Source organism: Schistocerca piceifrons, chromosome 7 (assembly GCF_021461385.2).
Source record: "Schistocerca piceifrons isolate TAMUIC-IGC-003096 chromosome 7, iqSchPice1.1, whole genome shotgun sequence".
Lineage (NCBI taxonomy): Eukaryota > Metazoa > Arthropoda > Insecta > Orthoptera > Acrididae > Schistocerca > Schistocerca piceifrons.
The window spans coordinates 317,780,960-317,806,717 of record NC_060144.1 but is presented as its reverse complement, the minus strand read 5'-3'; the positions used below and the strand labels follow the sequence as shown (position 1 = coordinate 317,806,717).

The 25,758-nt window shown below is 40.9% G+C and overlaps 1 protein-coding gene and 1 pseudogene across 1 annotated transcript in view; both read left to right on the top strand.

Annotated features, from left to right (window-relative positions):
- The window catches only part of LOC124804950 (actin-related protein 10), a 51,299-nt gene extending 35,958 nt beyond the window's left edge, over window positions 1-15,341 (top strand). The window contains exons 7-8 of the mRNA XM_047265336.1: window positions 5,842-6,043; window positions 15,009-15,341. Coding sequence (XP_047121292.1) covers window positions 5,842-6,043; window positions 15,009-15,142 — 336 coding nt within the window. The 3' untranslated portion in view covers window positions 15,143-15,341. The remainder of the gene's footprint in view (window positions 1-5,841; window positions 6,044-15,008) is intronic.
- LOC124709301 lies at window positions 3,945-4,061 on the top strand (annotated as a pseudogene).
- Window positions 15,342-25,758: the final 10,417 nt, after the last annotated feature.

Below are 25,758 nucleotides of genomic sequence, written 5' to 3'. Positions count from 1 at the left end.
CCTGAAGAGGAGCAGCAGCCTTTTCAGTAGTTCCAAGGGCAACAGTCTGGATGATTGACTGATCTGGCCTTGTAACAATAACCAAAACGGCCTTGCTGTGCTGGTACTGTGAACGGCTGAAAGCAAGGGGAAACTATGGCCGTAATTTTTCCCGAGGGCATGCAGCTTTACTGTATGATTAAATGATGATGGCGTCCTCTTGGGTAAAATATTCCAGAGGTAAAATAGTCCCCCATTCGGATCTCCGGGCGGGAACTACTCAAGAGGATGTCGTTATCAGGAGAACGAAAACTGGCGTTCTACGGATCGGAGCGTGGAATGTCAGATCCCTTAATCGGGCAGGTAGGTTAGAAAATTTAAAAAGGGAAATGGATAGGTTAAAGTTAGATATAGTGGGAATTAGTGAAGTTCGGTGGCAGGAGGAACAAGACTTCTGGTCAGGTGACTACAGGGTTATAAACACAAAATCAAATAGGGGTAATGCAGGAGTAGGTTTAATAATGAATAGGAAAATAGGAATGCAGGTAAGCTACTACAAACAGCATAGTGAATGCATTATTGTGACCAAGATAGATACGAAGCCCACACCTACTACAGTAGTACAAGTTTATATGCCAACTAGCTCTGCAGATGACGAAGAAATTGAAGAAATGTATGATGAAATAAAAGAAATTATTCAGATAGTGAAGGGAGACGAAAATTTAATAGTCATGTGGACTGGAATTAAGAGTGTAGGAAAAGGGAGAGAAGGAAACGTAGTAGGTGAATATGGATTGGGGCTAAGAAATGAAAGAGGAAGCCGCCTGGTAGAATTTTGCACAGAGCAAAACTTAATCATAGCTAACACTTGGTTTAAGAATCATGAAAGAAGGTTGTATACATGGAAGAACCCTGGAGATACTAAAAGGTATCAGATAGATTACAATCTATTGGTTATGACCTGTAGATTAAAACTGAAGAAACTGCAAGAAGTTGGGAATTTAAGGAGATGGGACCTGGATAAACTGAAAGAACCAGAGGTTGTACAGAGTTTCAGGGAGAGCATAAGGGAACAATTGACAGGAATGGGGGAAAGAAATGCAGTAGAAGAAGAATGGGTAGCTTTGAGGGATGAAGTAGTGAAGGCAGCAGAGGATCAAGTAGGTAAAAAGACGAGGGCTAGTAGAAACCCTTGGGTAACAGAAGAAATATTGAATTTAATTGATGAAAGGAGAAAATATAGAAATGCAGTAAATGAAGCAGGCAAAAAGGAATACAAACATCTCAAAAATGAGATCAACAGGAAGTGCAAAATGGCTAAGCAGGGATGGCTAGAGGACAAATGTAAGGATGTAGAGGCTTATCTCACTATGGGTAAGATAGATACTGCCTACAGGAAAATTAAAGAGACCTTTGGAGATAAGAGAACCATTTGTATGAACATCAAGAGCTCAGATGGAAACCCAGTTCTAAGCAAAGAAGGGAAAGCAGAAAGGTGGAAGGAGTATATAGCGGGTCTATACAAGGGCGATGTACTTCAGCACAATATTATGGAAATGGAAGAGGATGTAGATGAAGATGAAATGGGAGATACGATACTGCGTGAAGAGTTTGACAGAGCACTGTAAAACCTGAGTCGAAACATGGCCCCCGGAGTAGACCACATTCCATTGGAACTACTGATGGCCTTGGGAGAGCCAGTCATGACAAAACTCTACTATCTGGTGAGCAAGATGTATGAAACAGACGAAATACCCTCAGACTTCAAGAAGAATATAATAATTCCAATCCCAAAGAAAGCAGGTGTTGACAAATGTGAAAATTACCGAACAATCAGTATTAATAAGCCACAGCTGCAAAATACTAACATGAATTCTTTACAGATGAATGGAAAAACTAGTAGAAGCCGACCTCGGGGAAGATCAGTTTGGATTCCGTAAAAATACTGGAACACGTGAGGCAATACTGACCTTACGACTTATCTTAGAAGAAAGATTAAGGAAAGGCAAACCTATGTTTCTAGCATTTGTAGACTTAGAGAAAGCTTTTGACAATGTTGACTGGAATACTCTCTTTCAAATTCTAAAGGTGGCAGGGGTAAAATACAGGGAGCGAAAGGCTATTTACAATTTGTACAGAAATCAGATGGCAGTTGTAAGAGTCGAGGGGCATGAAAGGGAAGCAGTGGTTGGGAAGGGAGTAAGACAGGGTTGTAGCCTCACTCCGATGTTATTCAATCTGTATATTGAGCAAGCAGTAAAGGAAACAAAAGAAAAATTCGGAGTAGGTATTAAAATCCATGGAGAAGAAATAAAAACTTTGAGGTTCGCTGTTAACAATTGTAATTCTGTCAGGCAGCAAAGGACCCGGAAGAGCAGCTGAACGGAATGGACAGTGTCTTGAAAGGAGGGTATAAGGTGAACATCAACAAAAGCAAAACGAGGATAATGGAATGTAGTCGAATTAAGTCGGGTGATTCTGAGGGAATTAGAATAGGAAATGAGACACTTAAAATAGTAAAGGAGTTTTGCTATTTGGGGAGCAAAATAACTGATGATGGTCGAAGTAGAGAGGATATAAAATGTAGACTGGCAATGGCAAGGAAAGCGTTTCTGAAGAAGAGAAATTTGTTAACATCGAGTATAGATTTAAGTGTCAGGAAGTCATTTCTGAAAGTATTTGTATGGAGTGTAGCCATGTATGGAAGTGAAACATGGACGATAAATAGTTTGGACAAGAAGAGAATAGAAGCTTTCGAAATGTGGTGCTACAGAAGAATGCTGAAGATTAGATGGGTAGATCACATAACTAATGAGGAAGTGTTGAAGAGGATTGGGGAGAAGAGAAGTTTGTGGCACAACTTGACCAGAAGAAGGGATCGGTTGGTAGGACATGTTCTGAGGCATCAAGGGATCACCAATTTAGTATTGGAGGGCAGCGTGGAGGGTAAAAATCGTAGAGGGAGACCAAGAGATGAATACACTAAGCAGATTCAGAAGGATGTAGGTTGCAGTAGGTACTGGGAGATGAAGAAGCTTGCACAGGATAGAGTAGCATGGAGAGCTGCATCAAACCAGTCTCAGGTCTGAAGACCACCACAACAATGGCAAAAGTTGTGATGGTTGTTCAAGAATAAAGTTAAAGACATATACTGTCTGAGCCTTAAGTGAAGAAAGTATCCTCATGGCATTACAAAGGACACATTCAGAAAAATCCATCTTGAAATTGCATTTGTATTGAAATGGATCATATGATTCCCAAATGAACTCAGATCACATGCAGAGAAACTAAAGCTTCTGCAGTAGTGAAGGCTTTTGTGAATGTATATAAAAGAGAAATATATGAAACTTTGGAAGCTCTTTGTTGAGAGAGACAGTGCCATTTTAGATTTAAACAAATCTGGGTGTGGCAAACTTCGATGTTCTATCGTAAAGTTCAGGTACATGTCTAGCCTAGAGAGGCACAGACTGTTTTTAAGCTTAGCTTAGTAAAGAGGCTGCGTGTATAAAATTTTACTTTAAAGAAGCTGTTTTTAAGCTTAGCTTAGTAAAGAGGCTGCGTGTATAAAATTTTACTTTAAAGAAGCCTATTATTCTTTTTCTGTTGGGCATAATCTCCTTCATAATTTATACTGATGAGTTAATGTTTGGAGTCAGTGTTGTCTGCTTCATAGTTTTTTTCTGGAATTGTTTTTAAGATACACTTTCCTAAAAGATTTATGGTCTCTGATGCTGTCCTGAAACGACCAAAAGATATGTAATTGACAAAAGAATTTTCTCAAGTGCTTTCATTATCTGTAATCACCCTCATATTTTGCAAATGTGCCCACCTGACACAGTTTAACTGTACATACAGGACACTTTTTACATCCCCTCCCCCCCCCCCCCCCCCAAGCAGCATAAGAAAATAGTATTCTGTTGGGTGTGAACATTTTGTAGTTTACCGCTATTCCATATTCGCTGAATGGCAACGGCCTTGCCACAGTGGATACACCGGTTCCCGTGAGATCACCGAAGTTAAGTGCTGTCGGGCGTGGTCAGCACTTGGATGGGTGACCATCCAGCCGCCATGCGCTGTTGCCATTTTTTGGGGTGCACTCAGCCTCGTGATGCCAATTGAGGAGCTACTCGACCGAATAATAGCGGCTCCGGTCAAAGAAAACCATCATAATGACCGGGAGAGCGGTGTGCTGACCACACGCCCCTCCTATCCGAATCCTCAACTGAGGATGACACGGCGGTCGGATGGTCCCAATGGGCCACTTGTGGCCTGAAGACGGAGTGCTGTGCTGTGTGCTGTGCTATATTAACTGAATACACAAACAGTGAACAATAAATACACAATCACACAGTCCAAAAGTTGTCCAGATCTGAGGTGGTTGTTGCCACCCCAAGGCAGCCGACGTAATATGCAGGTCATACAGAGCACCAGCAAGAATTGCAGTTTCCGATGGAGTGCCTGCTTATATCGGGCAGGTTGGCCACAGGATCCTGCCAAGGTGACATGGCGATTGCTTCAAGGGTGTGGCTCCTTTCTGCCATTCGTCTTATGGGGATCACTCACAGCCCGCAATGCCATTGGCAGTGCAGGCCGCAAGTATGGATTGATTTTGGACTGTTGTGATAACTCCTCCTCACTGTCTGTGTTGGTTATGTCAGCAAGCACATGGGATTGAATGGAAAGGAGCAAGCTAATAGGACAGTAAGGGAAGGCTCTAAAAAAATGTGAGAATGAGCTACGGGAGGTATAAAGTAACAAACTGCAGACATTCAACCAGCAGTCATGTGGTGGTAGACAGTCCTTCAGTCATGCAGACTTAAAGAAGTGATTTTAATATATTTAAGACACGTGACCTCCTTTGGCAGGATCATGGGGCATCTTTCTTTTATCATTTTATTTTTTGTTATGATGAGAGGCCAGTGTCTGACCTTAATGGAGAGCTGGCCTCAACAATTAGGAACGTGTGAAAAGGTTGTAAAAGTGGATGGGAGGAGGCATTATGATGTGGTAAATGAATGTTTAGTTGTCAGCAATAAGAATTTTTTTGTGTGTGTGTGTGTGTGTGTGTGTGTGTGTGTGTGTGTGTGTGTGTGTGTGTGTTGTGTGTGTGTGTGTGTGTGTGAGAGCATTTTCTGTTATTAGGATATCACTATTTGATTGCCATAACTACCCAATCACCAGTGAAATATGTATCATTACAAAGACAACTGAAAAATAGTATGTCTTTTAATTTAATTAGTTGTAAGATGACTGCTGAAAAAGCATCTAATTTTGCAGAATGAGATTTTCACTCTGCAGCGGAGTGTGCGCTGATATGAAACTTCCTGGCAGATTAAAACTGTGTGCCCGACCGAGACTCGAACTCGGGACCTTTGCCTTTCGCGGGCAAGAGCTCTACCATCTGAGCTACCGAAGCACGACTCACGTCCGGTACTCACAGCTTTACTTCTGCCAGTACCTCGTCTCCTACCTTCCAGTTTTAATCTGCCAGGAAGTTTCATATCAGCGCACACTCCGCTGCAGAGTGAAAATCTCATTCTGGAAACATCCCCCAGGCTGTGGCTAAGCCATGTCTCCGCAATATCCTTTCTTTCAGGAGTGCTAGTTCTGCAAGGTTCGCGGGAGAGCTTCTGTAAAGTTTGGAAGGTAGGAGACGAGGTACTGGCAGAAGGAAAGCTGTGAGTACCGGACGTGAGTCGTGCTTCGGTAGCTCAGATGGTAGAGCACTTGCCCGCGAAAGGCAAAGGTCCCTAGTTCGAGTCTCGGTCGGGCACACAGTTTTAATCTGCCAGGAAGTTTCATCTAATTTTGCTGTGAAATACTATGAATAATTCATTACAATAATTGTTCAATTTTAAACAGTGTGCAACAGATGCTCGTCGGCCGCTAGCAGAAAATATCTTCATTGTTGGTGGGACAGCAATGGTACCTGGCCTCCGTGCCAGGTTACGGGATGAAATGAGACAGCTTTTGGGTTTGGAGCGTTATGCCAGTAAGCTTTCATTGCCAAATCTGAAATTTCACAGAGCCCCTGCCAAAGAAAATTATGCTGCATGGCTTGGAGGTGAGTCTCTTGCAATAAAGTTTTTAGTTATCAAGTAGTAAGGAAAAATTATAACTTTGCAACTGAATTAACTGTAAGTAATGTAATCAATTTCTCTGCAAAGCTTGCCAAATTTTAGACATAACTGGTTATCATTAAACATCATGTTGAATCAACTATCGCCGGCCGGGGTGGCCGAGCGATTCTAGGCGCTACAGTCTGGAACCGCACGACCGCTATGGTCGCAGGTTCGAATCCTGCCTCGGTTATGGATGTGTGTGATGTCCTTAGGTTAGTTAGGTTTAAGTAGTTGTAAGTGCTAGGGGACTGATGACCACAGCAGTTAAGTCCCATAGTGCTCAGAGCCATTTGAACCATTTGAATCAACTACCAAAAGCTTTATATGCAATGAATAATCGCAATTCCTTTTTCAAAATCTAAGAATAACAGGGCATCTGCACTTACTACTATTATGGTGATCAATGACAGACTTTGGTCTGTGACTATGTTATGCATGCATAAAGAAAATTTGACTGTTGATGAGTTCTGAAACAAGATCTTTGTATTCATTACGTTATAATAGAAACTGTTTCTTAATTGTGATTCGTCTGTTAAACAGTTTTGTTCACAATATAACAATCCAGACAAGAAGAGGACATAGGGCAATATCAATTGACAATTTATTTCTAAATCATCTGTTTTTCATAATAATAAATGCTTTTTGTTACTATAAGATCAAACGGCAGCAATAAAGCATCCCCATCAGTTAGGTTCATCTAAGAAAGAAACATACAGTTTTACTTATGCATAAGTGCTAATCCAGTTACACCATTCAGAGAAAATTTATGAGATGAACAATGGGAAGTAGTTTATCAAGGACATGTGATCAATGAGGAATTTGATATTTTTTTTTCTTAGATATAAAGTATTACAAGAAGATAAGTGAGAAATTTTATATTCATTCTTAAATATGAAATACTACAAAAAGATAGATGAGAAATTTTATATTCTTTTGTAAATATAAAGTATTACAAAAAGGTTCATTTGATTTCACGTGACTATATCTTCCACATTAATGAACATAGAAACTTCGGGTCAATTTTGGCTTTCGTATAGAGGTACAACGTTTTTATTTCCAAAAGATCCCTCTGATATTACAAGAGTACATCTTTTACATGTGTGTACATACCTTTCTGTACTTCTTACAATTACTTTTAGGATCATAGTTTTCATTTGCTTCTCATAAATGTTCATTATGCCTGTCAGCAGATGTAGGACAAGCATTCAGATGATAATCATACTCGCATCATACACTTGCAAACATATCTGGTGTTGGCATTTACTGCTGTTGCTTTGTGGCATTACAGTTCATCCCAAGTTTTTATAAGGGGAGGCTTATAGTCTTTTGCAACACCCCTCCCCCCCCTTGAAAACCTTGGTGTGAGATCAGGCAACATCTGAGGCCAATGGTGCAATACAAAATTCATACACATCTTACACTTTAGTGAGTTCAGTGCCACACTGCCAACACATGGTTGTAACTGATTTGCACCTTTTGAAACAAGGAGTGTAAAAGACATTTTGTTGCTATGTTACTGCGATCTTCGCTCAACACACATAGTGAGTGAGTCAGCTAGCTGCACGAAGGAGAGCTGTAACAGCAGTCACATGAACTGGCAACTTACATTGGGGGCTAAGGTAAACTTTTAGTTTCAATGCATAAATAAAGATTTAAACCGCATTTTATCTTCAGTGATGCAGAAGATATAATCGTGAGAAATTTGATGAACTCTTTTTAAAGACCCTTAACTTTCTTACAAAATAATAATCCAGTTTTCTGTTACAATGGGTCAGGAATGATAAGAGCAGAAGCTGAAGGAAAGGATGATTAACACCATGGACAAAAGCAGCTTGTCCCCGAAATTCTTTACTGTGGCTTCAAAGTGGAAAAACCCGTGCTTTAAGTCCAAAAAAATTCAAGAACAAAGTAAAGTTATTGGAATAAATTTGACAAGGTGAATGCTGTTCAATTTACTGATGATATTAGCAGTGAGACAGATGTTAACAGACTCAAAACATTGGCTTCTAAATTCAGTGAATTCTTTCTAACAGTAACTGAAAACATAGGGATTAAAACTGATCCACTGAAAAAGACTGTTAAGATTTATATGGTAAGGAAAGTTCTGTCAGAATTTAAATAATTTGGGAGTAAAGGAGACAACTCATCAAATAGTAATAGCATTTAGTCACTGACATACACTCAAAAAAGAATGCTGTATCCACAGTCCATTAGACCTACTTTCATACACCATACGCTGCCGCCGCCGCCGCCACCACCACCGCCGCCGCCGCCGCCACCACCACCACCAAGCATCAATTTTGCTAAATCATCTGTTATGGAGATCACAAAAATTACTAGGCTGCTGGAAAGTGATAGGCTATGATTGTATTTTAAAGTACTAAAATCTTGTGCTGACTTGGTGGCACCCCTATTGAGTTGTTACAGTATCCTGTTAATGAGTCAATGTGTATTTTCGTGAATGCTTAAGTATGTAGCAGTATCACTCATTTATAAAAGTGGAGATTAGCAAGTGACCTATAATCATAGACTCGTATCCCTCCTCCTCTTGTTCTCATATTCGTTTTAAAAGAAAATATTGAACCATATTTCAGCAGGAGCTCAGTCTGGCTTCTTTGAAGGCTTTTTCACTGAGAATACAATATGTGAGAAAATGAGAGAAATTATATGTTTGGATTTTTTTTTTTAATTTAGCCAAGGACTTTTTTTTGAATAGTTGATAAAATTCTATGAGGGGAACTAAAATGGTATGTCATTAAAGGCAGTCCCCTTGCATGGATAGCCATATTAACAATAAAAAACAGAGGTGTTACATTAATGTGACAGGGATATGCATAAAATGGCATCCCGCAAGGTTCTATATTTAGCCCCTTCCTATTCTTGGCCTACATATGTAATTTATCGGGAACATGAAAGGACTTTTCAAAAGCTGTGAGACTTAATGGTGACACTAGTATACTAATAATGAGCTCAAACACATCAGTATCAGACAGAGCCAGAAGAGTAAGAAAATGGTCTTACAACTGATCCACAACAAACATTTTAATCCGTGATCTAATACTCATACTGTGTAGTTCCAAATAACTCAAGATGACTTACACACTGGGTGAGGCCCTGTGTGTGAAGTTCATAGGCATCCAGATGGATAATAGGTGGTATTGGTGGATGAGTAAGGTAAACAAGAAACTCAGTCCTGCCTGCTTTGCACTTAAGAATCTCCGTCATTGTGTTGACCCACACATGGGAGTATTGGTGTGCTTTGCTTATGTTTACTGAATTCTGTTCTATAAAATAGTCGTCTGGGACACTGCAGTTAAGGTCAAGAAAGTCTTTATTCTACAGAATTGTGCAGTAAAAATATTGTGTGAAGTTGGCAACTGACCATTTTGGAGAAACATCTTCAGGGACCTAGGGAATCTTACACTTACATGCTAATACACATACTCTCTGGTGGTATTTATGGTTAATAACAAAAGTGAATATGGGATAAGCTGTGCATTTCACAGCTGAAGTACTAGAAGTAAAAATGATTTCTCTTTAGACTATGCATCTTCATCTAGATTCCAGAATGGAGTACAGAATCATTTAACAGTTTACTAACAGACATCAGGCAAGACACTGAAAATTCTCAGATATTAAAAAATCAAGTAAAAGAATGTCTCATTAACCACTCCACAATTTATTAGAAAATTTGAACTTAGGGATGTAATGACTTTGCTAGTACATAGACAGCTGACTGGTCTGTGTCAAGTTATATAAATGCCTTTCATAAAAATTTCTTGGTTCACTTGCCATTGTCAAATTTGTACACAATTCCAAGCTTTCAGTGATATCTGCCACCATCTTTTTCTGGGGACTAAAATGGACTGTCATGAAGTGGCAAGGTTCCCTCTTTTATACCACCAGAATGGCGTCCATTTGGCTGGATTATGTCTTGATGGCAGGTACAGGGGTTGGCGCACTCTACATCCACAGATTTTGCTTGCGCTCTCTATCTAGCTTTGCTTGCAGTGCCATCCATCAGATCAGGTGGTGGATTGTGTGAAGTTTTCCCCTGTGTTTTTTCCCTGTCAAGTGCGTTCTTGCCGACATTGCTAAGTGAATAGCCATTGTCTCTATTGACTTTATATTCACAAAGTCTGATTTCAATAGCTTCTCTGATCACAGAGTGCCAATAGTTCGGAGTGTGAGCCAGTATTCTCATTTGATCAAACAAGATCTTGTTATTACTTAACAAGCTGTGCTCTGCCACTGCTGATTTATCCGAATGCTTGTATCACAAGGAATGTTATAAATTCTTAGTACTCTCAGGTCAAAATTATCTTCGGGTTGCAATATTTCTTTAATTTTTCTTGGTGGTCTGAAGACTGGTCTGATTCCTTTACTATTTAGGACTACCTATTTTGCTGTTGTTGCACCCCGGAATGGTAGCCACAGCGTTGATCTAATGTCATGGACAGAACACCCATTCCTTCTGAATATCGTCTTCAGATACTTAATCTCAGAACCGAGGTGGTCAATGACCAAAATAGTTATGGCTCTGTGTACTAAGATGTTCAGCATAGCTCCCTTCTCAGCAGGACAGTGAAAGCTGCGCCCATTGAGATACAGATCCGTATGCATCTGTTTTCTGTACACAGAATGGCTGAATCATATGTCTGATTTCCAATTGACCAACACATCTAAGAAAGGTAACTTCCCATCCTTGTCCATCTCTATTGTAAATCTTACGTGGGGACGTATACCATTCAAATGATCAACAAACTGCTGCAGCACCTCACTGCCATGCGGCCAGATAAGAAATGTATCATCAACGTATCTGAGGCACTAAGAGCGATGGAAGAGAGCACTGTTCAATGTTCGTTCTTCAAAATCTTCCATGGAAAAGTTAGCTATGGCTGGTGAAAATGGCAAACCCATTGCTGTTCCATTACTCATTTCATAATAATTTCCACCATACAAGAAGTAGGTGGTTGTCAAAGTATGGTAAAATACTTTTGAAATTTCTGGGGAGAAACAAGTGGCGAACAGTTTTAATGTGTATTCTACTGGTACCTTCGTAAACAGGAGACCACGTCCAGGCTAACCAAGATTTCATTCAGGCCAATCTTCATCTGCTTTAAGGTATCGACAAACATTTGTGAGTTTTTAATGTGATGTCTGCAGCCATCTCGCTTCTTCAGATACACTGATGATACATTTTTAATCTGGCCGCATGGCAGTTAGGTGCTGAAGCAGTTTGTTAATCATTTGAACATCCCAACATAAGATTTACAGTAGAGGTGGAGAAGGATTGGAAGTTACCTTTGATGATGATATTTGGTTTGTGGGGCGTTCAACTGTGCGGTCATCAGCGCCTGTACAAAGTCTCAATTTTTATACAGTCCAAATTTTACATAATCCCATCTAGCCGCTGTCATGTATCTTGATGATGATAACACAAACAGCCAGTCCCCAAGCAGAGAAAATCCCCAACCCAGCTGGGAATTGAACCCGAGACCTCGTGATCCAGAGGCAGCAATGCTAGCCAGTAGAAGTTACCTTTCTTAGATGTGTTGGTCAAATGGAAACCAGACAGATGATTCAGCCATTCTGTGTACAGAAAACCGACGCATACAAATCTGTATCTCAATGGGCACAGCTTTCACCATTCAGCTCAGAAGGGAGCTATGCTGAACACCTTGTTATACAGAGCCAGAACTATTTTGGACATGAACCACCTCGGTTCTGAGATTAAGTATCTGAAGACGATATTCAGAAGGAACGGGTGTTCTGCCCATGGCATTAGATTAACGTTGTGGCTACCATTCCGGGGTGCAACAACAGCAAAATAGGTAGTCCTAAATAGTAAAGGAATCAGACCAGTCTTCTGGGCACCAAGAAAAATTAAAGAAATGTTGCAACCCGAAAATAATTTTGACCTGAGAGTACTAGGAATTTATAACATTTCTTATGATAACAAGCATTTGGATAAATCAGAGGTGGCAGAGCACAGCTTGTTAAGTAATAAGAAGATCTTGTTTGATCAAATGAGAGTAATGGCTCATGCATCAAACGGTTGGCATTCTGTGACTAGAGAAGCTGTTGATATCAGACTTTGTGAAAACAGCTTTGAGACAATGGCTATGCACTTTGCAACGCATGAAAGAATGCATTTGAGAGGAAAAAAATACAGAGGAAAACTTCCCACAAGTCCCTGCCTGATGTGACAGGTGATGCTGCAAACAAAGCTAAGAGTGTGAGTGCAAGCAAAATCTATGGATGTAGGGTGCGCCACCACTGTAAGCACCATTGTCACAAATCCAGCCAACTGGATGCCATTCTCGGGGTACAAAAGAGGGAACCTTGCCAGCTCATGACAGTAACTTTTAGTCCCTGATGTAAATTATGGTGTATATCATCAAAAGCTTAGAATTTTGTCCGAATTTGACACAGCCAGTGAAGCGAGAAATTTTTATGCAAAGACATTAATATGTTGTTTGAAGTATTAGATAGAAACAGCAGCTGAGTTGTATGGGAGAAGAGTCAGTAACTAGAAGTAATTCCCACAATTTCCAGTACTTGCAGATAATCTCTAGTTTTAATTTGTTGCTAAACACACACACACACACACACACACACACACACACACACACACACACACAAACGAATGAATACACAGTTCTTGATCCTACATCAGTAGTATGCACCACAGTAGTTCAGTAGCAAATTATCTGTTAGGCATCATCATTGGGGCCATGAAAAATTGTGACTTCTGTGATAGCCTACCGCAGTCAAACACTGAATATAATTAAACTTGCTGAAGGATTTGACAGCTAATGTCTGCTTTTGTTTGTTCAAAACAAAGCGTTTTGTGGAAGATTAGAGTTTACAGAAGAAATAAACACTATAAAATAATGTGATCAGAACATCTTAACACCAAGAACAATTAATATGTAACATGGAAAACATTATTGCATTATAGGTAATACTCCAAATAATTATATAGCATCACAAGTCATAGCAAGTTTATTTATGGAGTATTTTTAGGAAAATGCCCCGAACTGCCGTGCTCCGTCTCACATCTTTGTTTCTACATCACTGTTGTGATTGTAATCCATTGCTGTAGGTCTATAATCTTCAGACAATGTAGTACTGAACATGCTGTGAAAGTGAAGACTGACAGAACATTGGCGTTCTTGAATGTTGCATATGGCAGTTTTAGTTATCCCAGTATGCACCCTCAGATGAATAATTAAGCTTTTACAGGTGGCACAGCAACTGAGCTGTGCTCAACTGTGCACGCATTGCCTCTATGTGAACGTAAGGCGCTAAGCGAGACATTTATGTTTCAAGCAACATTGTATCTAAACATGGGTGAATTTAAGGATGTGACAGGGTGGCAAAATGGACAATATTGTTTGGCCACACTCATTGCCATAAGATGTGTGAAGCTGCTGGAATGGTTGCAGGGAACTGTTCAACGTGTCTACACGATGTTGTAACAAGTGTGGCCGTGAAACATAATATGACAATTGTGGTTGGAAAAAGATTGTGACTGAGAGGGACCAGGGACACATTTCACAGCTTGTGAATTAAAGTCATTTCCAAGCTCAACAGCAACTGCATGCAATGAACATTTGGAGCTAGTTACCTCTCAAGAGGCCATTGCTCACACAGGCACATAACAACCACTACATCAGAGTTCACCAGGCTGGAAGAATATGTAGTTTGTTTCCTGAAGACTTTCCCACCATGTTACATCTCAGTTGGCCTGCAAAATCATTGGGCTTGGACTCCATAGAGAATCTGTGGAACATGGTGGAACAGCAGGTAAAATGCCGGCATCAGCAGTCCCACAACTTTGGTGAAATTGCATGATCAAAACCTCAGTGAATGGCTTAAACTGGATTGACATACTTGCACATTAAATTATGCTTGTGATTATGTCTAGGGGTGACTAATTTTTTGTCCAATGACCTCATATATATAAAAGAAGATATGGACATTAAAATTATTTTACTCATGCCAATGTTTATCATGATTTCAAAACTTCACTACATGAACGTAATGTAAGTCACTTACTGTGTCCAATAGTACGGAAGATTAGAGTTTAGCATTATGTCAAGAGTGAGATCATCAGAGATAAAAACACAAGGTCAAACTGGATAAAGATGAATGTGAATCTGCAGCCATAACACCAGCAGTGCCTTATTTGGTTGTCCTGAAGTACCTAAATCATACATCCAAAGAAAGTAATTGTAAGGCATCTGTTGGGGTTTGTGAACTTGAAAATAAGCATACTGTTATTTTGACACTGAAATATTGTGACACTTACTCTTCACTGTTGTGAGTCTATTGTAAAAGAAGAAAGATGCAGATGTGTGCTAAAAGGCAGAATTTATGGTGTTCATAATTGAGATGAGCTTTGTACCCAAGGTATTTAAACAATTTGGCAAATAAATGGGGACATGGCGTTGTATAATTTTAATCTTGTAGAAACATTGGCTCAAGTGGCTTGGGGCATGCCATTTCCTCATTACTGTATACCATTGTATCCCTTCCGGATTTGTAACTTCTGTAAAATGATTTAAAGTCCAACACTTCCTGTACAGGAGTTGCTGCACAGTGTCCCTGACAATCAATTTTCTGCCCATGTTCCAAAGAGGAGAATATTAATACCAAGAATCTAGTATGTAAAGGGTAGAGACGACTTATATAAGCAAGCATGCCAAATACGGTAGTCAGCATTATTGTGATGATATACATATCAGGTTCTTGTGGCCTTATTTTATGTGTAATATAATACCAAGCTATTTCTTATAGTTTTGAAGCTTTTAAGCTCAGATGTCATTCAGCTTTTTCCCAGTTGTTAGGTTGGTATTAATGGTACTGTAAGATATCGAAATAAATAATTTTTTATTCCAGGTGCAATATTTGGTGCAACAGACTCCTTGGTGTCACGGTCCCTGACGAAGGAGTCCTACATGAAGACCAACTGTGTTCCTGACTGGGCTAATTTATACTACAACAGGCCTTCATCAGAGCAGATGTGCCTCTAAAAACAAATGTTCATCTATTTTGGCTGTGTCCTAACTTTTAATTCATGTAGCTACTATACATAATTTAATTTGTATAACAGAGTAATACATCGTCAATCATTTGAAATTATGATTAATACAATCTTACTGCAAAACGTATTGTTTCCTAAGGCCCTGAAGTGAAGTCACATAATTAAAAAGTGACAAATTCATCAACCAAGTTGTATAATTATTTTGAATTTTTTGAAGCTCATAAATCCATTGAGCTATTTTGATTTTTTGAATTTTTTCTACTCATGGTTTTATTTTTCTGTGGTACAGCACCAACAACATTGCTCGTGATCTCAGTACCTGCATTGGTCACAAGATAATCTTTAACTCTTGATTTTAGTTATGGCCATTGTGCCTTCATGTTGGGATGACAGTGTATTATTGGCATGAATCAAAAGATGCAGCATGTAAAATTTTGCAGTTCTACTAGTAGATATATCCTTTCTTCCCAACTTCACAGAAGCTCTCCTTGGCTGCCATGGCATGGTGCTAATAGATTAGGCTCATAAGGGGCAAATCATCACTAGGGCGTACTAATGAAATCCATTGACAAGGCTGTGGCAGGCTGTCAAGTGCAAGCATTATGGAGAAAATTGTACAAACAGATGTTTTTGTTTCAAGGCGATGCTCTACATCATTCTGCACAGGACACACATATGCCACTTCTTTGGGCTTTCAGATTTTGCCTTACCTTCTTATTCTCCTGACATGGCACCTAGTTATTTCTTCGTCTTTCCTCTCATGATTAAACCATTGCATGGCAGGCATTTCCAGGATGACAAGAAGGTGATTTTAGTGATGGAATGTTTCCTCAACAGCCAAAATCCAGGCTTCAACAATCAAGGTATCTGTCATGACATACATTGCGTGAAAAAATGTCACATTGAAGGATAAATACATAGAGGAATAAAACCATGACTGAATTTCAAGGTTGCAGCTAGATTTTTCAAAGTGATGATTAAAACTTTGACTACCCCTTATATACCCAAGATCCCTCAAACAAACAACTGTGCATGGTAGTTGGAAGAAAGTATAGGTCACAGACAGCTACTAAAATGGTAGCGGAAATAATCTGCAAAACTACATTCCTATATCTGTGACATTCATCTGTTGTAGAGTTTGTAACATATTCAAAGTTGAAATATAATGAGGTATTTTTAACAGAATGACATACCATAAGCCAACCAACATGGGTTGTGAAAACTTGACTCAGTACCACACCAATGCTTATTAATGAAAGTATGATCATCTGGGGGTATCAACCGAAATTTGTAAAGGAATTGAAGGTATCCAAGTAGTGAAGGAGCAGTTTGTTATCTTCAGTGAAGAGTCAACAGATTTAAGTCACTTTAGGCCTGTCTCAGGAAGTGTTTTGGAACTTTTGCTGTTCATGTTGTGTGTTAAGGATCTGGCCGACAATATTAATAGTAATCTCAGGTGTTTCACAGATGATACTGTTATCTCTAATGACGTACTGTTTGATAAAAGATGAAAGTTGTTTTAAATGTTCAGAAATGTAAAATTGTGCACTTCACAGAAGGAGAAAAACTACAGAAACAGTAAGTGTCAATATGGGTCAGTCCAGCTTGTGCAAATACTTGGGTGTAGGTATGTCGGGATATGAAAGGATCACATAGGATCATAGGTAAAGTAAAAAATGCTTACAAAATACTCATTTAACCCACCCTAGCATGTAGTTTAAGCATGTGGAACCCATACAAAATAACACCAGCAGGGGATAGTGAAAAACAAAGGAGAGCAGCACAAATGGTCACAGGTTAGTTTGAATTTTGTGAGAGCTGCACTGAGGTAGTGAAACACCAGCTACTCTGTCAAAGTCTACAAAAAGTTTTCAATTTCTCAAGAACAAACTTCAAGTAAGACATCTAGGAATTTACTATAACCCTCCTATGTATTTTCCCTGTGCGGACTGGAAGACAAGATCAGACTCATTACAGCATGTGCACACACACACACACACACACACACACACACGAGCTGTCTTTCTTCCTGCACTACATACATGAATGGAGTGGGAAAAAGACACTGTATTAAGTGGTACGGTGAAAAGTATCCTCTGCCATTCACTCATAATGGGTTGCAGAAGCTGATTGAACTGTCCATGTTCTTGTCATAGGACTTACTGGACATTGAAATCCGCAGTTTTATTCACTCCATGTCACAGCATATCACAGCTGTTAAAAGGCTCGTGAAGTGCGACACATTATAATTATGACTGGATTAGCTTAATTAAGCTATTGTGCATAACATTCTTAGTTCTAGCCATTAAAAACACCGATTTTTGTGACAATATATGGTTACTATGGTCCTATTTAAATTACAAGGTATTTGATTGGATGGACAGCTCCCACCAGCAATACACCAACAGGGGTCCTTATCTGTAGTTGGAGACTTTTCTGGGTATGAAAATTTCCTCTATTTCTAGGAAATAACACAACTCTGCCACTGATCAAAATTAAGAACAGATTTTTCACATGCTTAGAGAGACTATTTAGATCTATACTGTAAGTGAATTTCAGATTTTTTCACTTTTTTGTGGGAAATGTAGATTTTGTATCACTGCAGTCCTACTTCACAGGCTGCTTTCCTTTCTGCAATTTGCAAGTTTCTGTATTTCAAGATAATACTAAGCATATTTTCATTTCAAAACAGACTCCAGCATTCAAACTCTGCCTTTGCTAATCTTGCCACTAAACTCACGCCAGTTACCTGCCTGATGATATTTTCTAAACAAGTCCAAACTTGTTGTTGAGGTGGATTTTTGCACCACTTGGATCCATCTTTACCAAAATAAAGTGAACTGCGTACCTGCTTTTCCGATTGCTTGACTAATTCTGGTAACACAGCATTATGGGGAATATTTTGGAGTTGATTTAGTGGTCTATTATCTTCTTTGTCACTGCCTTCACGTGCATCATGCTCAGTACCACTACTGCCAATGTGCTCACTTACACAATCTTCATTTTCATTGCCATCTGTCGTAAAGTAGTTTTCACTGTTCGATAATTCCGCCAGCCAACAATGTCTATGCTCAGCCTCCCTTTCTTTGTTGTCCATTTTGACTAAAAACACTAAAAAGCAAGAAACATTCATGAAAAAAAGATAAACTGAAAAAGGCACAGAAATACTACTTCACGGTTGAGGAAGGGTCAAAAATACTCTCATACTGTTTGCACTCATTTATCTCCTTTCATGGACAGCAACCGACTCAGTGCTTGCACGCATTAGAGAAGGGTGTTCAATAATTACAGCTACTGAGAACTTCAACAATGTGCAACTGCACAACAAAGAACTGCCAACAAAACAAAATGAGCGAGGTCAAATTGACCCTGCCACATCCTCTCCGAGTTAAATTGTTAGGTAGGTTTGTCAAAAAACAAGCCAGCACTTTTATTGGGTGGAAAATAACATTTTTCCTTGTTATTTTATAGTTTCTCCTTAACACAGAATAGGGTGGATTGTTTAGCTTGAGTTGCGACCCCCTCTGAGCCACAAACCTTACCATGGTGGAGTGGCTTGTGTGCTCAGTGATGCAGTTAGTTGTGTCATGGAAACAACCACAGTGGAAGAGTATCTGTTCAGATTCCTCCAAACATGTGGTACCTGAAGGGGCCATCGTTTTCAGTAGTAAAAATCTGCACTGTTAATTAATCTAGCTTTTGAACATCAACCAACATGGCCTTGCTGTGCTGATACTGAGAATGGTTGATAGCAAGGGGAAACTGCAGCCATTACTCTTACTGATGACCTGCAGATCTGCTGTATGATTGGGTAAAACATTCTGGATGTTAAATTGTCCCCCATTTGGATCTTTTGGCAGCATTCTCTTTGGTAAAATATTCTGGATGTAAAATAGTCTCCCATTTGGATCTTTTGCCAGGGACTACTCGGGAGGATGTCATCCTCCAGGAAAGCAAATTGGCTTTGTACAGATCAGTCTGTGCAGTGTTAAATCCCTTAATCTGGTAGATATGGTGGTAAATTTAAAAGGGAAATGAATAGGTCAAAGTTAGATATACCGTAGAGGGAATTTGCTACTTTTGGTGGTGGGATGAACAGAATTTCTGGTAAGTGATTAAAGGGTTGTAAACACAGAATCAAATAGGTTCAGTGCAGGAGTAGGTGTAATAATAGAATGAATAAGAAAATAGGAATGTGGATAAGCTACTACAAAGTGAATTCATGGTCTTATTCAAGACAGACTTGAAGCCAACACCCACCACAGTAATAAAAGTTTATATGCCAGCTACCCCCACACATGATGAAGAGATCGGAAGAATGTTTGTTGAGGTAAAAGAAATTATTAAGGCAGTTCAGGGAGACAAAATTTGTAATGGGTGACTAGAATTGGGTAGTAGGAAAAGGAAAAATGGTAGGAGAATATGAACTGGGGAAAATGAGTGTTAGAGGAAGCCACCAGCTAGAAGTTGGCACAGAGCCTAATTTAATTTAAGCTAACATTTGGTTTAAGTCACTAAAGAATGTTGTATATGGGGAAGGCACATTGGAAAATTTCAGATCGATCATATAATGGTAAGACAGAGATTTTGGAAACAGATTGTAAACTGTAAGGCGTTTCCAGAGGCAGATGTGAACTCTGACCATAATTTATTGGTTATGAAATGTAGATTAAAACTGAAGAAATGGCAAAAAGATAGGAAATTAGGAGAAGGACCTAGATAAGTTGAAAGAACCAGATCTTGTTTGTTTCAAAGGGAACTTTAGGCAACAAATGACTGAAACAGGGGAAAGAGAGATTGATTTTAATTGATGAAAAGAGAAAATATAAGAATGCAGCAAATGAAGCAGGCAAAAGGAAAAATAGACGCAAAAAATATTGACAGAAAGAAAGAAAATGGCTAGAAGGAAAGCGGTTCATAGAAGCTTGTAAAAATCTGTTACTGGCTCCCTTCCACCCTTTTCCCCAACTATAACCTGTTGTAAATCACTTTTAACATGCCTCTTGTGCCTATGACTTTAATAATAGTGGTAAAATATATAATATGTTTAATGTAATAATAATTTGTTTAGATGAGTGCTTCATATACCCCTTTAACATAGCCTCCTACCATTCAGAGAAATACACATGTCGAACTGTGTTCGTCCAAAAAATTGAAATATCATGTAGCTGATTTAAGAACTACAATACCGACAGAACCACAACCTTCACAGGGTAATAATTTAAATGATGTCAAATGGAAGTGCGCAATCATGAGAGTCAGCACTTATCCCTACGATTGTGAATATGGGTCTGTGGGCAGTAGCTAAATGAGTGTGTGTATGGTGGGGAAAAATCTGTTCATTCAGGAGAGAAAGTCTTTGCTGCTTTTTTCTTAGTAGAGAATCTTTCCCTTTTTGTCATGTCTGAGTTCATGACAGTGTTGGCAGCAGATACAGCCAACCTGAGAATGAGCACCAATACTGGGCTGGAATGGTCTCTGCAGTTCATTAGATTGCAAGCTCATGCCAGTGACCTAACTCTCACTAATGAAAGTGAATAGTATTCAGTGTTAAACATAACTTGTAAGTTTCTAGAATACTTGCCATTTCCATGTCTGTTACTGTGTATAACAAGTAGGAATTTGGTTAATCACTTGAACATAATGGAGTGGTACTGTGATCAAAACAATCAACATGTCTTCAGTAGCTGGAATTAAAGATTGATAAAAGACTTCACACCTTTGCCCTATCAGAGAGAGAGAGAGAGAGAGAGAGAGAGTCACTCACCTGATGTCTGGCCTATTGACAGTGTAGGCCGTCACATTATTCTCCTACTGGCAGGGGATGTTGTTGCCTAGAATTTGATGAATTAATAGAAAGCAGACAGGCGAAAGCTACACCCAGACGTCCTTTGAGATATTAATTTGAAAATATGGTGTAGCCAAAGGGAACACAAGTTGAGGTAGTGTTGTTATGAAAATTTTGACTGTATTATCACAAATACTGGTGTAAATGGTGAGCTTCCATCGTTCTGCTGACTGGAAATAAACAAGGTAAACATGCGTAAAGTTCAAGGGAGCAAATCACAGGGAGTTGAGGTTATGAACACACAAATTACATACTCAGTTACACATTTGTATTTTAGTGCTATATTCCTCTAACACATATACACAACAGTACCTGGTTGGATATTCTTTCTGCACTTAATCTGCTTAGTAGCAGATGATACAGATGCAAGATTTTTGCACATACTTGCATTAATGTTTTACTCTTTACAAAATTCTTTGCTGCAATTTGTTTCATGTTTCTTTCCACTCATGTGGAGCAGAAATTCACTTGCACTGTAGAAACAATGATCAAGTAGGAATGATTTTAATTTTTTATTAAATACAGTCAGGGACTTACTGTTTTTTATTTCTGATGGCAGGCTATTGCATATTTTAATGCCTTTGTTGAAGGGAGAGTTTCTCCCCAGAATATAATACCATACTGCATTACACTGTGGAATTGTGCATAGTAGGCTGTGTGAACAGTTTCTGGGCTTGTGCAGTATGCGAGGATTCGTAGGGCATAGCACACTCGGTTTAGCTAACTATTAGTTTTATTAATGTGTGTTTGCCATTTTAGATTATCCTGAACCCATAAGCCTAGAAATCTTGTTTCTGTATTTGGTGATATTTGGGAACGGTGTAATTTCATATCAGGCATAATTTTATTTGATCTTAGGTGGAAGCTTACGTAAGTGGTTTTCTTTGTGTTAACTATGAGCTTGTTTTTCTCAAACCAGTCACCAAGTTCATCTGTATTTCCATTTATGGCCTCTTGGAGTTCATGTTCATTTTTGCTTGTTATGAGGATACTGGTATCATCTGCAAAGAGTGTACTGGTGCTGGCATTGATGTTTGATCGTAGGTCGTTTATGTACACAAGGAAGAGCACTGGTCCAAGTATTGAGCCTTGGGGCACACCTTGTGTAATATTGCAATAGTCAGAGTAGTATGTTTCGATAAGTCCTTGGTTGTTATGTTTTATTGACGCTTTTTGTTTCCCATTTGTCAGGTATGAGCTGAACCAGTTTAGTGGGGTGCCTCTGATGCCATATGACTCCAGTTTGTTGAGAAGAATCTTGTGGTCTGTGACATCAAATGCCATTTGACAGATCTAGGAAGATCCCAACTGCTTTTTGTTTTTTGTCTAGAGTATCTAGGGTGGAATGTAAATACTCATGTAAGGCAGTTGTGGATTTGTTTTTTCTGAAACCGTGCTGGGCATCATATAGTATCTGGTTCTTATCAAGAAAATTTATTAGTCTTTGGTGAACTAATCTCTCCAGAAATTTACCAAACACAGGTAACAGCAATATGGGTCTGTAATTTTCTGTGTTGAGTTTTTCACCTTTCTTAAAGATTGGGATGACTTTAGCCACTTTCATGCATTTTGGAAATGTACCTGCCATCAACGATGAGTTGTACACATTTGAGAGTGGGAGAGCTAATTTGTTTATGCAGTTTTTCATGATAAAATCTGGGATGTCATCAATTCCAGATGAGAATTTATTCTTGAGGTACTTTGCACTTAGTACAATTTCTTCAGGAGTAGTTTCCCAGAAGAATATAGATTCTACAGGGGTTGTTATTTTGTTTTGCCTGTTGGGTGTGGGTTTGTTGAAGCTTTGTAACAGGTTTTTAACAATATTTTCATAGTAATTGTTGAAAATACACTCCTGGAAATTGAAATAAGAACACCGTGAATTCATTGTCCCAGGAATCCCCCCTGCGGGTCCGGGGATTAGAATAGGCCCGCGGTATTCCTGCCTGTCGTAAGAGGCGACTAAAAGGAGTCCATCCCCCTCACGGGGGTAGTTCGCGCCTGCGTCCGGAGACGGACGGTTCCACGACCTATCATCGTGGTCCTTTTGGTTTTTTCACTTCTCGTTTCTTCCTTCCTTTTGTTGGTTCCTTTCTTTGCTCTTCTCCACCTCACTGTCTTCCTTACTCTTTCCCTTGCCTTCTCCTTGCCTCCTCATTGCCTTTTTCTCCTTGCCTTCTCATTGCCTTCTTCTCCTTGCCTTCTCATTGCCTTCTTCTCCTTGCCTTCTCATTGCCTTCTTCCCCTTGCTTTCTCATTGCCTTCTTCTCCTTGCCTTCTCTGGTCTCCGCCTCGGCGTTTGAGACAGTCTGTCCTCTTTCTCCCTCTCTCTCTCTTCTTTTTCCTCTTCTTCCTTCCTCCCTGTGCGTGCCTGAAGGCCGACCCACGCGTTCGCACGCGTAGCCGGTGACGGGGTAACGCGTAAGTCCCCGCCCTGGGTAGACATGTAAGGCACGCGCGTACCCCCTGGTAAAGGCCAGGCCCGGGGAGGGGTGATTGCCTGAGCTGATACCTTCTGACCATGCCGATTGGTCCCTCCGTCTGTTTCTCGGGAGGTGTGACCTGAGGTGTAAACATTCACCTAAGGCGGGAGTGCCCTCTGAGAGGGTCCCCACAAGGAAGGAGCGCGCCATCGGAGACGCTGGCAATCATGGGGGATTCCTCCGCAATGGATTCTACTCCATCTCTTTCGACTTCGACCCAAAAACGGAAACGTGACCAGCCAACAGTGACAAAAGTACTACCGCCTGCCCCACAGTTCCTCGTAGTTTCTCGAACTGAGGACGGAAAGGATTTTTCCTCTGTCAACCCTTTCGTTATTCAGAAGGGCGTAGATGCCATAGCCGGATCTGTCAAATCCTGTACCAGGTTGCGTAACGGCACCTTATTACTAGAAACTGAGAATGCCTTTCAGGCACAAAAACTGCTTCGGGCCACCCTCCTGTACACGTTCCCTGTCCGGGTGGAGGCCCACCGAACTTTGAATTCGTCTCGTGGTGTGGTCTATACTGGCTCGCTCGACGGATTGACTGACGAGGAGCTTCAATCATTCCTCGCTGAGCAGGGCGTGACGGCTGTCCATAGGGTCATGAAAAAGGTCAACAATGACCTTGTACCGACCCAGACAATTTTCTTGACCTTCGATAGTGTTAAGCTGCCATCGCGCATCAAGGCAGGCTACGAGGTTATTTCTGTTCGCCCCTATATCCCGACACCTACGCGCTGCTACCAGTGTCAGCGTTTCAATCACACTCGACAGTCTTGTTCCAATGCGGCTAAATGTGTCACCTGTGGCAGGGATGCCCATGAGGGTGACTGTCCACCTCCGTCTCCTCGTTGTGTGAACTGTCAGGGTGACCATGCCGCATCCTCCCGCGACTGTCCTGTCTATAAGGAAGAACGCTGTATCCAGGAAATTCGGGTCAAAGAGAAAGTGTCCACCTCGGCTGCTCGCAAGCTATTGGCTAGTAGGAAGCCCACGCTGCTCCCAGCGGGGAAATACAGTACTGTCCTCGCCTCTCCTCGGACTACCCGGGAGGTAGCAACCCAGACATGCGATCTGACCTTCAGCACCACGGTCGTCCGTTCGGCCAGTGCTAAGATCGCGCGGTCGACGTCTCCTCTTCCTCCCATCACCCCACAGACACGAGCACCTTCCTCAGCTTCTGCTAAGACGAAGACACCGAAGTCAGATGCACGGGCCTTCAAGAAGGAACCATCCCGTGCAGACTTCCTCCGTACCTCGACCTCCCAGCCTTCGGCCGGTACTTCCACTACACGTCCTTCCAAAAAGGCGCATAGGAAGCACAGTTCTCCTTCCCCGCCACGGCGCATTTCTTCTCTTGCGCCACCCAGCGGCTGCCGCCCCAGGCCGTCATCCGTTTCGCCTGGCCGCACCGCTGGTCGCCGTACATCTGGCCGTTCACTGGCGGAGGAAGCTCCCCCTCCCGGCCATCCTCCCGAGATGGCCGATGACCCTATAGACCCAATGGACGATGACTGTCCGCCTACTGATAGCGGCGGCAGTGCTCGCTCGAAGCCAGGCCCTAAGCGGCCTTCGAGGTGACCACTTCTCTCACCTTTCCTTTCTTACGATGGCACTTATTCACTGGAATATTCGCAGCATTCGCTCCAACCGAGAGGACTTGAAGTTGCTGCTCCGCTTGCACCGTCCGCTTGTCGTAGCCCTCCAGGAAACGAAGCTACGCCCATGCGATCAAATTGCCTTGGCACACTACACCTCTGTGCGTTTTGACCTACCCCCTGTGGTAGGTATCCCAGCTCATGGAGGGGTTATGTTGCTGGTCCGGGATGATATTTACTACGATCCCATCACGTTGCACACCGGCCTGCAGGCAGTTGCCATCCGCATTACTCTCCCCACTTTTACGTTTTCCTTTTGTACCGTTTACACTCCATCGTCATCTGCCGTTACCAGGGCAGACGTGATGCAACTTATTGCTCAGCTACCTGCACCATTTTTGTTAACTGGAGACTTCAATGCCCACCATCCCCTTTGGGGCTCTCCAGCATCCTGCCCGAGGGGCTCCTTGTTAGCAGACCTTTTCAACCAGCTCGATCTTGTCTGCCTCAATACTGGCGCCCCTACTTTTCTTTCGGACACATCTCACACCTATTCCCATTTAGACCTCTCTATATGTACTCCCCAACTTGCACGCCGGTTTGAGTGGTATGCACTTTCTGATACCTATTCGAGCGACCACTTCCCGTGTGTTATCCATCTCCTGCAGCATACC